The sequence below is a fragment of the Jatropha curcas genome, chromosome 10 (assembly GCF_041381405.1).
Source record: "Jatropha curcas cultivar XTBG-Jc1 chromosome 10, XTBG_Jcur_1.0, whole genome shotgun sequence".
NCBI lineage: Eukaryota > Viridiplantae > Streptophyta > Magnoliopsida > Malpighiales > Euphorbiaceae > Jatropha > Jatropha curcas.
In genome coordinates, this window is record NC_143160.1 from 9,036,545 (window position 1) to 9,051,068 (window position 14,524).

The following is a 14,524-nucleotide window of genomic DNA, read 5'->3' on the forward strand; positions in this document are numbered from 1 at the left end:
TGTAGCAGAATGCCCAGATGAGCAAGATCATCTGTTGCATAAAAGCTTTTAAGACGTTATAGTCTTTATAAGAATTGTATATAGACTTTATAAATTAATAAATTATTAATTTGTCAATGAATTAATACTTCAATTGATTAATAAAATTTTATTGTTAAGAGTTAACGATGACCAAAAAAACAGAAAAAGATCTACTTTCAAATTTACATAGGTGGTGTTTGAATATTGTTTTTATAAATATCACCCGTCATATTTATTTATCATTAGGCAAGTTTGAGTTTGAGTTCGGCTTATTAATCTTATTTAATGAAATAAAATAATCACTCTAAAATTAAACATTTTTTACTTTCAAATTTCAACTTAAAAGAACAAAATTACTATGTACCATATCGGTTTGTTATAAATAAAGTAGGAAATACAGTGAAGATTTGTGCTACAAATTGAAGAATGTTCTTCCTGTTTTAAATTTAATATTTTTTATTTTACTTGTTATTAATGTAAATATTAATTATTTAGAGAGTTAGTATAAAATTAATTTAATTAATTATTTTATTTTTTTAAAATTGATTAATCATCATATTTTGTTCCCTACAAATTCTTTCATAGTTTTTAAATAATAATATAACAGAAAGGGGCAGAAATTTATTAATTTTTCTGCTGAACAGGCTGTTAAGTTGGGCCTTTCTTGCGCCTACAAGGGTTGCCCGTTTGTTCCGCATAAAAGGAACTATCAACAACTGATTACAAGTTCATGCACAAATTAAAATCAAATGCTACATAATTACACTGTACACCCGAATTTATAGTTTCCTTCCTTTCTGTTTGGGCAAATTAAAGAAACTGATAGCTATATTTTGCAGAATTACGTTTATATTATTTTACATCATCTGTACTGACTACTGAGGCTTTATGTTTCCCACAGGAACACAAACTTTTATTCTTGATAGGATTAAGCAAAAATGCCAATGTTTTTAAAATTGGATTCGACATTAAAAATCGGTGTCATCCTGGTTGGATCGAGTCGATTCAGTTCAACCGGATGTTTGATTTTTGAATATGATTTTTTTACTTTTGAATTTATAATTATTTGTCAAAAATTAAGTATAATTTATGGAATATAAAAATAGTATGTTGGCTTGGAGTTTCATTCACAATTCATGCCACTTTAGAAATAAAGAAATAACTATTTTTTATTTTATATAATTATTCATAAAATGAAAAAATATATTGATGGAGAAATTTATAACAAATAATAATAATAATAATAATAATAATAATATAATTTTTAGGATAGTTTAAATACTAGTATACTAATTAAGTCCAATTTAGAGATTTAAGTACAATTATTCTTTACTAGTTAAAATTGAGAAAAATAATAAAAATTTTAGTATTATCAAAAAATAAAACGAACTCAAAAATTATTATAAAAGTCATGTTATCGAATGCTATAATTAATATAGATATAATTTTAATTTATCAAAATGCTAAAAATTAGCTCAAAAATTATTGTAGAACATAGGCTTAAAATGAAAAAAAAAAGTTCAAGAAAAATTTAAGCACGAATATATTTAAGCTTATCTCTTCATAAGAGTTTAATGAGGAAAAAATGAAATTCTTTCTCTATGTCAATTTAATATATATATATATATATATATATATATATATATATATAAACATGCATATATTTGAATTTTTGAATTTTTTTTCTTCGAATCACTTATATTTATCTAAGTCTATTTTGAAATATTAACTTTCTAAATTTTGGAAGATGCTATGTTGACTATAAAATAATAGATAAATTATAATTATAATGTATAGTGAAAAAAAAATTCCGGCATTTGTATAGTATAAGAAATAATTTGTAATCATAGTATACTAATTGTTTTGTTTTTAATTTTTTATTAATTGAAATAATAATCATTTGAATAAATAATAATTCAAAAAATAATTAACACAATAAAAATTTCTCCACTAAATAAAATGAACATTTCAAATTATAAATTTTTATTTGACTATATAATAAATAGAATTAAATAGAGTATTTTATTTTATAATATTACTATATATATATTTTAAAAATAATTTAACATTATAATTATAATTTACAATATATTAATTGTATTTATTAAACTAAATTTGGATATAGCTAATCTAAATTATTTATAAATTAATTATATAGATGTTAAAATATAAAATTAAATTAAATATTAAAAAAAGTAATATTTATTAAATTATTTGCGCATAGCACAAATAAATCATCAGATTGCGTTGTTTTGCTGTTGACTAGTCTGGTAACAGACTCTGTTAATAAGCTTTGATTTTGACATCATCATCTTCTCAAGTAAAGCTGCAGAGGCCCCTCAGCCTGACTAATCACTATCTACTTCTTCTTGCTTTTCTATTTAAATCCCAAGAAATTGTTGCACAGACCCAATCTTTTTCTCTCACCCTCTCTCTCTCTCTCTCTCTCTCTCTCTCTGCTTAAACAAGAATAATAACTTCCTCTTCCTGGGATCTTTTTACCGTCCAAAGGCTTTTGCTAAATTCCAATTAGACCTCTTCAAAAGAAAGTGTCTTTCACGTTTCACTCAGAGTCACGGTTCCAAGAAATTCACCTTCTTGAAAAACCTTCAAAGAAGTTAACTCATCCTTTCCGGTCAATGTAAATGGAGAAAGGGCATATGTACATCTACCCATAGCTATATATAGATCTCCTATGGGGGCTTGCTTTTACATTATATAGTTTTTGGAATTCTAAAGAGGTTTTGAAGGATGAGTAGAAGTGGCGAATCATCGCATAATCGAACCCCTAGAGAGTTAATCTGTCACGCTGGTGCTGGTGCTGCTGCAGGTTAGATTAATAAATTTTATTTTTTTAGTTTTATATTTGTTGAATCTTTGTTTTAAGGATTTTTTCTTTGTATCTAGTTCAAGCAAGAGCTAGAAATTAAGTAGTGTCAAGTGGGTTCTGTTTGTTAATTGATGTTTACTGCTTGATAAGTCATTTGAGTAAATTTGATGCGTTGTTGATGATGTTGATACTTGCAGGTGCTATTGCAGCTACTTTTGTTTGCCCATTGGATGTTATCAAGACAAGGTTACAAGTCCATGGCTTGCCTGTGACCCCCAATTCAGGCCGTGCAGGTATTGTTGATTTTGAGCACTTGAATATCATGTTTATGGTGGTTTTTGGATCTATATATTGGTTTATTTGGGTGCATTGTGGTGGACGTTCTATGGAGGTGCCTTGGCATTGAATTTACCTTTTAAAGGACAAATCATTTGCCAATGCCAGTGATCATTATAGGAACATAGAATCCTGATTTCTTTTTTATGGTTAAACCGTTTTTATTGGTTTATTCAATAAAGGTGTGTGCCTGTCATTTTAATGCGCATGTGGTTTTCACACACTAGGGATTAGTTCACATACTTTCATGGTTAATTTCTTCTGTTTTAATGAAGACTTAAGTTTCTAGCTGCTTGAGCTTTTTCACACTAACAAAAGAATATATGCTATCTTCTATATTTTCTCTATGCAGCTATTCTTAATTTCAAAAGAGTGTAAATATGATACTTGAACTATATTGGACTAGAACAATCTGAAGATGGCTTTAAAAGTGATTCTACTCCTAACTATAGGCCATTTTTTTGCTTATCAATAAATGATAATTCTTTGTTCTCTTCTCTTTCATCTGTAATCAGGTAGCGTCATTATTACAAGTCTCCAAAATATAATCAGGACTGAAGGTTTTAAGGGACTGTATCGCGGTCTTTCTCCGACAATAATAGCACTACTTCCAAACTGGGCTGTGAGTATTACCCTGTTTTTTGATTACACGAGGCCATTGCTTGAAATGCATTTAAGTGCTTATGATATGATTGCTAGGACTAAATATATGAGGCACTCTCTGATACATGATAAAAAAAAGTGCTGTTTTTTGTTGGCTAATCCACCTTAGGTAACATTTACCTCTGTGTTTCAACTAAATATAATTGATGGATCAAGAATCTTTAAGATTCCTGCCAAAAAAGAAGAGCATAATATGAAGCTAAGCCTTGTCCATCTTGTTTGCGATGTAACTTGTGAAGATTGAATATTTCCTCCAGTTCAATTTCTTTGTGATGTTATTGAGGATAAAAAAGGATCGTAATGAAAGAAACTGTCAAACTTTGACTTCTCATATCTATAAAATTTTATGAGGAAACACCGGCACTGCTTCCAGCAGAGAGAAAGAAGTGTCATAATCGTAATTGCTCCCTTATTTTCTTGTAGGAATCTATTCAACTAGACTTCCACTGACATGCATTGATTACTGAGGTCCTTGGAAAATCAATTCCAAATTCAGATGTCTTTTCTCTTAAATTGATTAAAGCAACTTTCTCAAAGTCATGCTTCATTTCTCTCTTAGCAAACACATGTAAAAAACCATCTTATGTACTCAATATATTTCAATAACAACCGTGCTCATTTTATTTTTAGGTGTATTTCACAACATATGAACTACTCAAGGGCCTACTACTTTCACATGGTTGGTATTTTGCAGTGTTGCCTTTTTTTTTTCTTTTCTTTTTGCTGTGGCCTTCTCTTGAGTTCTTTTACAAACCTTGTTCTATTAAACTTCGTTTTTCTAGGCTACAAAGGATTCTGGATTTTGTTGGTTTGCTTCATTATTATTATTATTATTATTTTTTAAATACTTCATTTTGTTGTATTGTAGGGGATGCTAATAACGAACTCACAATTGGTACAAACATGGTAGCTGCTGCAGGTGCTGGAGCTGCCACAGCCATTACTACAAATCCATTGTGGGTTGTGAAAACCAGACTTCAGGTAAGTCTAGCATGGTTATATATATATATATATATATAAAATACAATACCATTCCTTTTGAACATGCTATATTCTAGAACTGTTTTTATACTATGCTTGCTTCCTCCTTCACTGACAGTCGTTTTTAAAACATCACAGCAACTTTCAAATTAACTTACTTGCACATATGCTTGTCTCTCTGTGTGTGTTTATGATTTTAGAGTGCTGTCTACCTGTACTTAGTTTGAGCATTGAGTTCATTGTTGTGTAGCAACAAATATGTTTCTCCATGTTGCAGTCTTGCAGAAGTATTTAAACCAGGTCATAACTGGAAATGGGTTGGAATTCCGAGGATGAAACTCCTTAACAGTGCTAGAGTTATGCATGAGCCAAGCATTCATATGTTTTGGACCATAAAGATAAACCTCCCGGATAGCAGATGTAAAGAAAGTTAGTCAATATCATTCGGTTTTGAGATTCTAACAACGTCTTTGCTTTCTCCTTTTCTAAAAGGCATTTAGCATCGAAGCATTCTCATGAAGTAAGAACTAAAGTTAGGCATTAAGATAATTAAAATAGTTAAACTGCAAGCATGAGATCCACTATCCTGCCCCATTTTTCTCCTTAGTAGTAAGCAAAATGCCAAGCACATCGAGTATGATATTGTAGTGCAAAAACATATGTACGTGCTTTTGCCTTAGATGTGAACTTTTTGTTTCTTTTTGTGGTTAGCTGTCAAAAGGATATGTAGTTTATATTTTATCTTCAATGTGCACATCACTATTTTTTGCTCTTGAAATTGCAAGTTTGAATGGAAAGTTTGCTGAGCTAATATGTGTTTGGCATTAGCTGCTAAAGGAAAAACATAATATCCTTGAGAAGGGGAATGAGATTTCAAGCTCAGTGCATAATTACAAACTAAACTCATTGCAATTTCTAGATTTAGAAATGAACAGGTGGATTTGATTTTGGCATTTTAGTTTAATTGTTGAATGAAAATCTTAAGAGTTGAAAATTTTCATTCTAGAAAGGGGAAAGAATGGAAGAGAGACAAAATAGGAAATCCTGGTCTTAAATAAAATACCTGGGAGTTGGCACATGAGGTTACATCTTTACGTTGGTGGTTCAAATTCACAATCTAGAAAGTCTTTGTTATAGATTTTCTAACACTTTGAACTGTCTCAAACTAGCAAAAAGTAGAAGACTTGAATTCAAATTTCTCCTGCAAGTCATGGACTTAAATGCAAATGATATGAATTAGCATCCGTCCTATTTACAAAACTATATGTGCTATTTCTTCAGAATGTATTATTTAAATTGTCCATCTGATATGCACAAAGCTACTTGAATTGGTCGTTGAGAAAATTTAGGTTGATGATTTTTAATCAATTCTATGCTGGTCAATATTCTGTGCAATTTTCTTCAACTTCTTTTCTCAAGATAGCAATAGACATTTCTACCTAGCGAAATTCCTATAATTGGTTGGTATATGGCATGTAGAAACTAGATTTACAGTAATCACTAATACTGTTTTTTTTTTTTTTTTTGGAGAGAGAGAGAGAGAGACAGAGAGGTGGAGGCAGAGGGCAGATGGGTAATAATTTGCCTTAGGTGGATCCTGGCAGTTGTTTGCTTTTAATGGTTTATGGTCAAATATGTGTTAAAAGATTTCTGTTGTTTTTCCTTTCTTTTATTTAGTTATTATACTTGCTTTATGATCCTGGAGACTTTGAAAACAGCATAACTATTGGATATGTGCTCACACATGCAGTATATACATTTTGAGGGAAGGTTCTTTCTGATTTTATTTGTGGTCTATTACTTGATGTACTCAACATCACAGCTCCGCATAACCAAGCGCCTTTCTCATTGTGGCTTATGAGTTATGCAATGTAATATTTGATCTATAGTTATGGTTCTTTTTAGTCATTCAGTTGTTTCCATCTTGTTTTTTTTAGACACAAGGAATGAGGCCGGGTGTGGTTCCTTACAAAAGCATAATCTCTGGTTTGAGAAGGATTGTACATGAGGAAGGCATTCGGGGGTTGTATAGGTCAGTGCAAAATCTAACATTTGAGCCAGCTTTTTAATTGATTTTAGATGTAGATACTTATGATGATTGGCTTACTTTGCCTGGATTTCACGCTTCAATGTCATAATGCTTTTTCTTGCTATGAAACAGTGGCATTCTACCTTCTTTGGCTGGGATAAGTCATGTTGCAATTCAATTTCCTGTGTATGAAAAGATAAAATCTTATGTGGCTGAAAAGAGTAATGTTTACTGCTTAATTTTTTCTGGGTTGTGTATCCAAGATTTTTTTTTTTTTTTTTTTTTTGAATTATTATATTTTATTCTTATTGGTTTCAACATTCCCAGATAATACAACCGTTGATAATCTAAGTCCTGGGGATGTTGCAATTGCTTCCTCAACAGCCAAAGTTGTTGCCTCTGTATTAACGTATCCTCACGAGGTGTGCTTTGCATTACTTTCTCTTATGCAATTGTAATGGGGGGCCAATCACCTGCAAAAGTCTCAATGTTTCTCTTGCTAACACATGCACATGTACCGTGGATTCAGACTTCATATTGTTGTAATATGTGCATTTCATATTCCAGGTTGTGCGATCAAGGCTTCAAGAGCAAGGGCAAGCCGGAAATTCTGAAGTTCGATACAGTGGACTCGTTGATTGTGTTAAGAAGGTGTTTCAAAAGGAAGGTTTTCCTGGTTTTTATCGTGGCTGTGCAACTAATTTATTGAGAACAACGCCATCTGCTATCATTACATTTACCAGTTATGAGACGATGCGTAGGTTTCTAGATCGAGTTCTTCCTCCATACAAGAAGCATTCGCAGGCTCATCCAAAATCTGATAAGCGACCTGCGATTGAAACCAAAGAAAACGAAATGAGTAACAACATTGTTTTGGGGCAATCACAAACCCAACCAAATGAAAGAACTCCCTCTATTCCTTTGGGAAATAAGGAGAAGCTAACTGCAGCTAACTGATTGACTGTTGTTTCTTTTGCAACTTCCCAATTCCTGGTATGGGTTCTCCATAGAAAGTGAATAAATTTTTGATGAATAAAATGCAAAATTCTTTTGTTCCTTAATTTGCTTGTATTAATTATTACTAAATTTTACAGAGTAGCTAATTTGTTGAATTTCTGTATCAGTTGCTGATTATTTTATACTCATTTATTGCTGTGAATGTTCATTTACGGACCTTGCATTTATGTAGTATTTCTGTTTATTTAAGATTCATAGGGAACATAAAGGTCTTCAATTCAGGGAAAATAATGTTAAGCTGGAACCTTCTACTCTGTTGTCCTCTGCTTGTACAATAAATAAATTTAACTTAACGTGCTTCTATGAAATCACTTTTATTTGTACAAAAAACAAATATATAAACAATCTTTTAGATTTTTTTTTTTTTTGGAACAAAGGAATTTGAATAATATTATTTAGCTTTATAACTTCTATAATTATGCACAATTTCAAAAATTTTAATAACATAAAATTTTTAAATATCTCAAATTCTTCTTTTGCTCATTTTATCTGTCATTTAATGTTTTTATTTGAAGATTAATGAAGAGCCTTATTTATAATGTTTGGTTCCGCAACATTTACAATGAAATATTTTCGTTGATATTTTCTTTGAAACACTAGTAAAACAAATTACAAAACAACTAATGTTAAAATTGGAAAAAACATCACTTAAATTATAATAAAATAATTACTTATATTTAATAGAAAATAGTAAAATTGTAAAAATAAAAAAAATAAAATCGAGTGGAATGAGTGTATCATTTTCTAAGCTATAATCCAAGAATGCGAATACATCTCACAAGTATCTGGAAACTAACTTTTGGTTGCTTGATGTTGCTCCATCCTTTGCTTTTATTCTTCGGATTACAATTTACAAATGGCACTTTCTACTTTTATCAAACGGCATCTAGTGGTCTCCTACTATATATATAAGCCCCACCGCTCCTCTTCCTCACTTTATCTTTCCACAGAATGTACAGTGTTCAATTTATCTCTATTTCAAGGTTTTTCCATGGCAGCATGCATTGCTTTAATCACTACCCCATTCTTCTTTCCCTTCATTGATTTTTGTGAGTTGCCTTTTCTTGATGTTTATATCCACCAACAAATTTCAATTTCTTGCCTAAAATAATAAACAATTATTAACACTGTTTGGTTGCCAAGAAAAGTAACTCGAGGAATCGATGCTAAGAATATTGAAAAGCAAATGTTCTTAATTTATTTAGAAATATTATATATTGGGAAATAAAAAGGCCAAAAACTACAAAATTCGATTTCAAGAAAAATGGAAAAATTATTTACTACAGAAGAAATAATCTTCTTCTTCATAATTCGGTTAAGTTAATTTTACTCTTCTTCTTCTGGAATACCAACTAGCATAGGTCGCCAAGCTCTTCTAATCAGATACCTATGTCTAAAACCGATCCATCCCGGTCGAGGTGAACCGGCCAGTTCAGCTCCTAAACCGTTCACTCTCATCCGAAACACTTCACACTTGCCTCCAATCATTTCTCTAACCTTATCTTTGTTTTCTTCTTCTTCTTCAAATGACGGAGACGACACAAACAAGTCCTTTAAGGTGTCTCTCTTTTTCTCCGGCAGCGGTGGAAGGAGACGTTGCTGGTGAGGAATCGGCGATGGCTCATGTCGGCGAGGTGACCGTCGGCCAGAGCCGGAGCTTCGGGTGAGAAGCATGCGGAGAGTGGTTTTCTTGCGGCTGCGGAGGTGGACGATAGGACTTGTTCTGGGACTTCGTGTTGGACTCTCCGCCACGCCGCATTGCGTAGCGAGCAGCTTGAATTTCTGCAGTGTCGCCATATTTTAAGGTTCCTCTCTTTCTCTCAAGTTCTCCTCAGATTACTCGACATGAAATATGTATATATACATACATGAATTGAGGAAAGGAGAAATTTGAATTTAAAAATGATAAAAAGACATAAATACAGTGAATGTGTTGCTTGAAAGAGGGAGATTGGGATCTATTTTGGAAATCTCTCTTTCTCTTCTTTTCTTTTTGGAATATTAAAGTGCGTGCTTTGAATGGAATTTTGGAAAATGACGCAGAGGCAGAGACTAATACGTTTCCCAAAGTAAATTCCAAATCCATGGCCTGTGAAAAAGAAGCACACTCTCTCTCATCTCCGTCTTCACGAGAATGAATGAAAAGTCTGTTTTGGCCTTGGCTTTAAGTAGTGGGAGAAATAATGAGAGGGAAAAATAATCAAAAAAAAGAAACTCATGGTTTTGGGATTAAGACGTGCAAAACCACCTATCGAATCTAACCGAAAATTGATCCATTTTGATCAGTTTGTTTAAGAGAAGTCCTGTATTATAGGGTTAATCGATATGAACCAAAGTTATTGTTGATTCAGTCCGGTTTACAGAAGTTAATTAGTTAGATTTAAATCAAATTGATATGGTAAAAATCGGTTAAAATCCACAGAATTGATTGATTTGATTCAATCCAATTTGATTCGAGGCTAAAAAGCTTGATTTATATTTTTCACTTTTTTCTATTCGGTTTGAATTAAACTGACTATTTGCTCTCCCCTATTAAGTAGGGTTGCACATGGAATGATTTAGTTCGATTTGAAACAATAACGAAATCAAACTTAAAGTGGCCATTTGAAAATTTTGAAACCAAATCAAATCATAAGAAATACAAATCAAACCTTTAGAGCTGGTTTGATTCGCTAACTTATCTAGTTAACAAGGAAAAAAGAGCCATTAATATTAGGTTAAACTTAAACATGGAAAATGGACTAATACAAATAATTACATAAAACACATGATACTAACTCTGGTCCCATAAATTATATCATAGTTGAAATCAATGATAAAACTTTTTAAATTTTTCTAATAATTAATGATATTATTTAATAATAATATTATTAATAAAAATTTCGAAAATCCTTTTTCATTTGTCATTATAAATGTGTATTTTATTTAATTGTACAAAGTTAAGATTGATAAATTATCTCATTATATATTATGTCACAAAAAGTGTCCATCAGAAAAAAAATTGAAACCTACAATTTATATGAGGTTACTAATTATTGAAAATGAAAGACTTTTTTATTACTATCTTTATTGTATAATACTTGTTATATTTATAATTTCATGTTCTTGAGAAAACCATTAAATTTGCCTAAATTATAATAAATTATGACTAAATTGACTATATTACCCTTGATTTAATATTAATTCTCTAAAAAAAATATTAAATTGAAGTAATTATTATTGATGGTAAACATGGAAAAAAAGAGTTATAACTCATTGGAACTACAAGTATTTTAGAGCAAACTATTTTTTCAAATATAACAAGTATTATGGGACGGCAGCAGTAATAATAAGAACACAAATAGTAAATTCATACAATATTAGTTAAATTTTGAGAAAATAATATAATAAAATTGCAAATTTTCACGCAACGTACACATGACTAATTAAATAACCATTTGCATATTTGGGTTTTGATTGAAGGCATTCGGTGCACTCTGTTCTAATACTAAATAAATAGGTAAATCTTCCTATGTTCATGTTTCTGAATAAATTTTGGTGCAATACATAGTATTTAAACCTCACATAACAAAGTAATAGAATAATGAGGCAAATGTGAATACTTTCTCTGTATCCAGAAATAGAATGGGATATTCCTTTCGTTGACAGATTTATTTCTCTCTCTCTATTTGTTTAAAGTGTTAACTGAAAACCATGCTCTGATCTGAATTTTCTTAAAAGAAAAAATGTAAAAAAGAAAAGAACTATGATAATGCTGAGTAAATGTTTTTGGTTAGACAGAAGCTATGTGTGACATTTCAATTAGGTGAAAAGTAGTTCTTTTTAATTCCCAGGCGATTGAACCAAAAATTTGTTCTATTTTTCCATAGAAATAGATCCGTTCAAGGGCTCGAGAAATATTTTGCCTGCAATTTTACCCTCTTAGTTTTGCTATAAGTTTTGTATATATCTATGAACAGAAGAGAAACAAGCAAATGAGGACCTAATGAAATATTATATATATTCACATCAATTATCTTGAAAATCAGGATACTAAAAAAAAGACACTTTAACAACTGAAGTTAGATGAAGAACAGCCGCTACTAACCCATTTATGATTAACTGAATTAGGTGAGGGTGGTGGCCTGATATTCTTTAGCAATGCAATCTCATCACAATCTGGTTGTGGAGGTTGCAGCTTCATGCTCTTTAAAACTTTGTTATCATGAAGTCCCTCTGTTGGATTCTCCAACTCGTATCCCCCAGTTTCAATTGTCTGTAGTTGTTGTAATACTTCCTCCATAGAAGGTCTCATTTCCTTATCCTGTTGCAAGCATTGAAAAGCCAACTCTGCAACTGAAGTTATCATTCTGTTAACTTCCTTATCTAAATGATGTCCAAGACGTGGGTCGATCAGCTCATCAAACTCGCGTTTTCGAATCTTGTTCATCGCTAAATTGGCCAAATTAATCTCATGCCGATGCCTACTCATATCAACAGCAGGCATCGATGATACAAGTTCAATTAGAACCACACCAAAGCTATAGACATCACTCTTGTTAGTTAGCTGATAACATTGGTAATATTCTGGGTCAAGGTAGCCAGGAGTCCCTTGTGGAGCGGTTGAAATGTGAGTGGCATCACTAGGGAACAACCTCGAAAGCCCGAAATCTGCAACTTTGACAATGTAATTGCTGTCGAGGAGAATGTTATTAGTTTTCACATCGCGATGAATGATATCAGAAGCATGGAGGTAAGCTAGAGCACTAGCTGTTTCTGTAGCAATCCTCAAGCGAATGGCCCAAGTTAGTGGGCTAGAGTTGGCTTGATTGCCATGGAGATGATCAGCAATTGTACCTTTGGGAATGTATTCGTAGACAAGGAGAAGCTCACGGCTGCGGCGTGAAGTGCACCCATAAAGGGACACAAGATTTTTGTGGCGTAGGCGTGTCAGGATTTCTATTTCATTCATGAACTGCTGAACCCTTCTATAGTCATGCTCATACAGTCGCTTCACTGCAACTTCCCCCCCATCTCGTAGTATACCTGGTTGAAAATCATAAAAAAAAAAACACATTAAAAAAAATATGTTTTGGGATTCAAGAATTATAGAATGTGCCTGCGTACCATAGTATACCGCTCCAAAACCTCCATTTCCTAGCTCCTTTTCAGGGTGAAAGTTACCAGTAGCTTCTTCAAGCTCAACAAAGGAGAAAATAGGGACCTCAAAGTAGACACTGTCTGCTTCCAGACCTGAGCTTGAGGAGGGATTGGAAGAAGAAATTGTTGAAAGGATGATAGAGGAAATGTGCTTTCTACGGCGATGGCGCTGAATGAAAATTATGGACAGCATAACTGCCACAGCAGCAAGGCCTCCGACAACTATACAGAGAAAGAGGATAGAATGATTTTGTCTAATGTTTGCACAAGAAATTAACATATGCTATATGGGAGAAATAAAATGTCAAGGAAGAATTTACCTAGTATTAGCTTCCATACTAACCCTGCATAACAAGTGAAAATTAACTATAGTTTTAGTTCGAATAGTGAATTAACATATTCCTAGATTTTAACAAAGTAAGGCACCAAAAAAACAACAACATTTTTGAAACCAAGTCAAATTCTAGTCTCACTAACACAAATAGGCAAGCTAAATAGACTTAAAAGTACATCAGATGTATATAGGAAAGGATTTTGATATGGCATAACAACTAGAAAAGAGTACAAGTAATTCTTACATGTCATACTCTAGACATAAGTGCACAAGGAGTTACCGGAACATACCTCTGTGTTTTCTTCGCTTGGTTTTCCTTATTAAATTTCCTTTTGCATCAAGGCATTGGAACTTTTTTTTGCTGTTGCCTAGGCATTTACCTCCGTATAGTTGACACCAGTAACATTCTAGCCAAAAGAACACTTCTAGAGAGAAATTGGCAGTCAACAGATGAAAAATGTCATCATAATTTTGATTTACATTGAAGGGTAGCTGAAGAATTGAACAATTAGGTGGAGGACTTGGCAGAGCACTTCTGTTCATGTAATTATAGTAGATGGTGAAGTTCTTGCACTCTGTATAACTAAAATCAAAATGAGTAAAATTGGCAGGATGGTTGCATTTGAAGAGGGTTAGATTAGGCCTAATTCGAAAAGGGGCATATGTTAAAATAGGAACACTCAAATTGTTGAAGGACTGACACTGTCTGTTATCAATCTGCCGTTGTAACTCTGTGTCGGTTATAGAAATGGTATTAGACTGTGAGATACTTTCAACTTCATACCATTTTCCTTTTCCCCTCTCTAGTTTGATCTTTTGAACTTTTTCGCTGCAACCATCCAGTACAAAGGGACCGCAGCCTTCAAGGAGTGTTTTATTGGTGAAGGGAAGCCTGAGTTGGCCAAGCTTTCCACAGTCAATTGGAGGGCAGAATTTGTAGAAGTCTTGTATTTGTTCTGGGGAATAAGAAACAACAGAGTGAAAGAGAGAGAAGAAAGAAAGGAAAGAGATAACAGTAACATCCATTCCCAATAGGTCTCAGTGACTTCTGATTACTGGAGGTAAGATTAATTATATGGAGTATGGAGCACTTTATCCGCAGAACACGTCTTGACCTTGAAATTTTGACATAAAAGAAGACTTCGTCAATATGGAGTGAAAAAGCAGCAGCTTT

General features: G+C 32.4%; 3 protein-coding genes across 5 annotated transcripts; 1 reads left to right on the forward strand and 2 right to left on the reverse strand.

Annotated features, from left to right (window-relative positions):
• Positions 1-2,296: 2,296 nt before the first annotated feature.
• Positions 2,297-8,029, forward strand: NDT2 (NAD+ transporter 2). Its single transcript, XM_012226754.4, has 9 exons — positions 2,297-2,851; positions 3,049-3,144; positions 3,703-3,809; positions 4,481-4,529; positions 4,719-4,831; positions 6,769-6,863; positions 6,993-7,081; positions 7,188-7,282; positions 7,428-8,029. The coding sequence occupies exons 1-9, from the start codon at positions 2,773-2,775 to the stop codon at positions 7,815-7,817; spliced, it is 1,113 nt and encodes a 370-aa protein (XP_012082144.1). The 5' UTR covers positions 2,297-2,772; the 3' UTR covers positions 7,818-8,029.
• Positions 8,030-9,052: 1,023 nt separating this feature from the next.
• Positions 9,053-10,073, reverse strand: LOC105642063 (uncharacterized). The gene has a single exon (XM_012226755.4). It carries the CDS (start codon positions 9,672-9,674, stop codon positions 9,204-9,206), a length of 471 nt encoding a protein of 156 aa, XP_012082145.1. The 5' UTR covers positions 9,675-10,073; the 3' UTR covers positions 9,053-9,203.
• A 1,779-nt stretch (positions 10,074-11,852) lies between these two features.
• On the reverse strand, positions 11,853-14,502 carry LOC105642064 (LEAF RUST 10 DISEASE-RESISTANCE LOCUS RECEPTOR-LIKE PROTEIN KINASE-like 1.1). 3 transcript variants are annotated; one of them, XM_012226756.4, is made up of 4 exons: positions 13,641-14,489; positions 13,337-13,360; positions 12,984-13,238; positions 11,853-12,902 (listed from the first exon to the last, which is right to left on the reverse strand). In XM_012226756.4, the coding sequence occupies exons 1-4, from the start codon at positions 14,374-14,376 to the stop codon at positions 11,926-11,928; spliced, it is 1,992 nt and encodes a 663-aa protein (XP_012082146.1). In that variant the 5' UTR covers positions 14,377-14,489; the 3' UTR covers positions 11,853-11,925. The 3 variants fall into 3 exon arrangements, with proteins under 3 accessions (XP_012082146.1, XP_089583066.1, XP_089583067.1); XM_089726940.1 differs by having other exon boundaries at positions 11,853-13,238; positions 13,641-14,499; XM_089726941.1 differs by lacking the exon at positions 13,337-13,360 and having other exon boundaries at positions 11,853-13,238; positions 13,641-14,502.
• Positions 14,503-14,524: the final 22 nt, after the last annotated feature.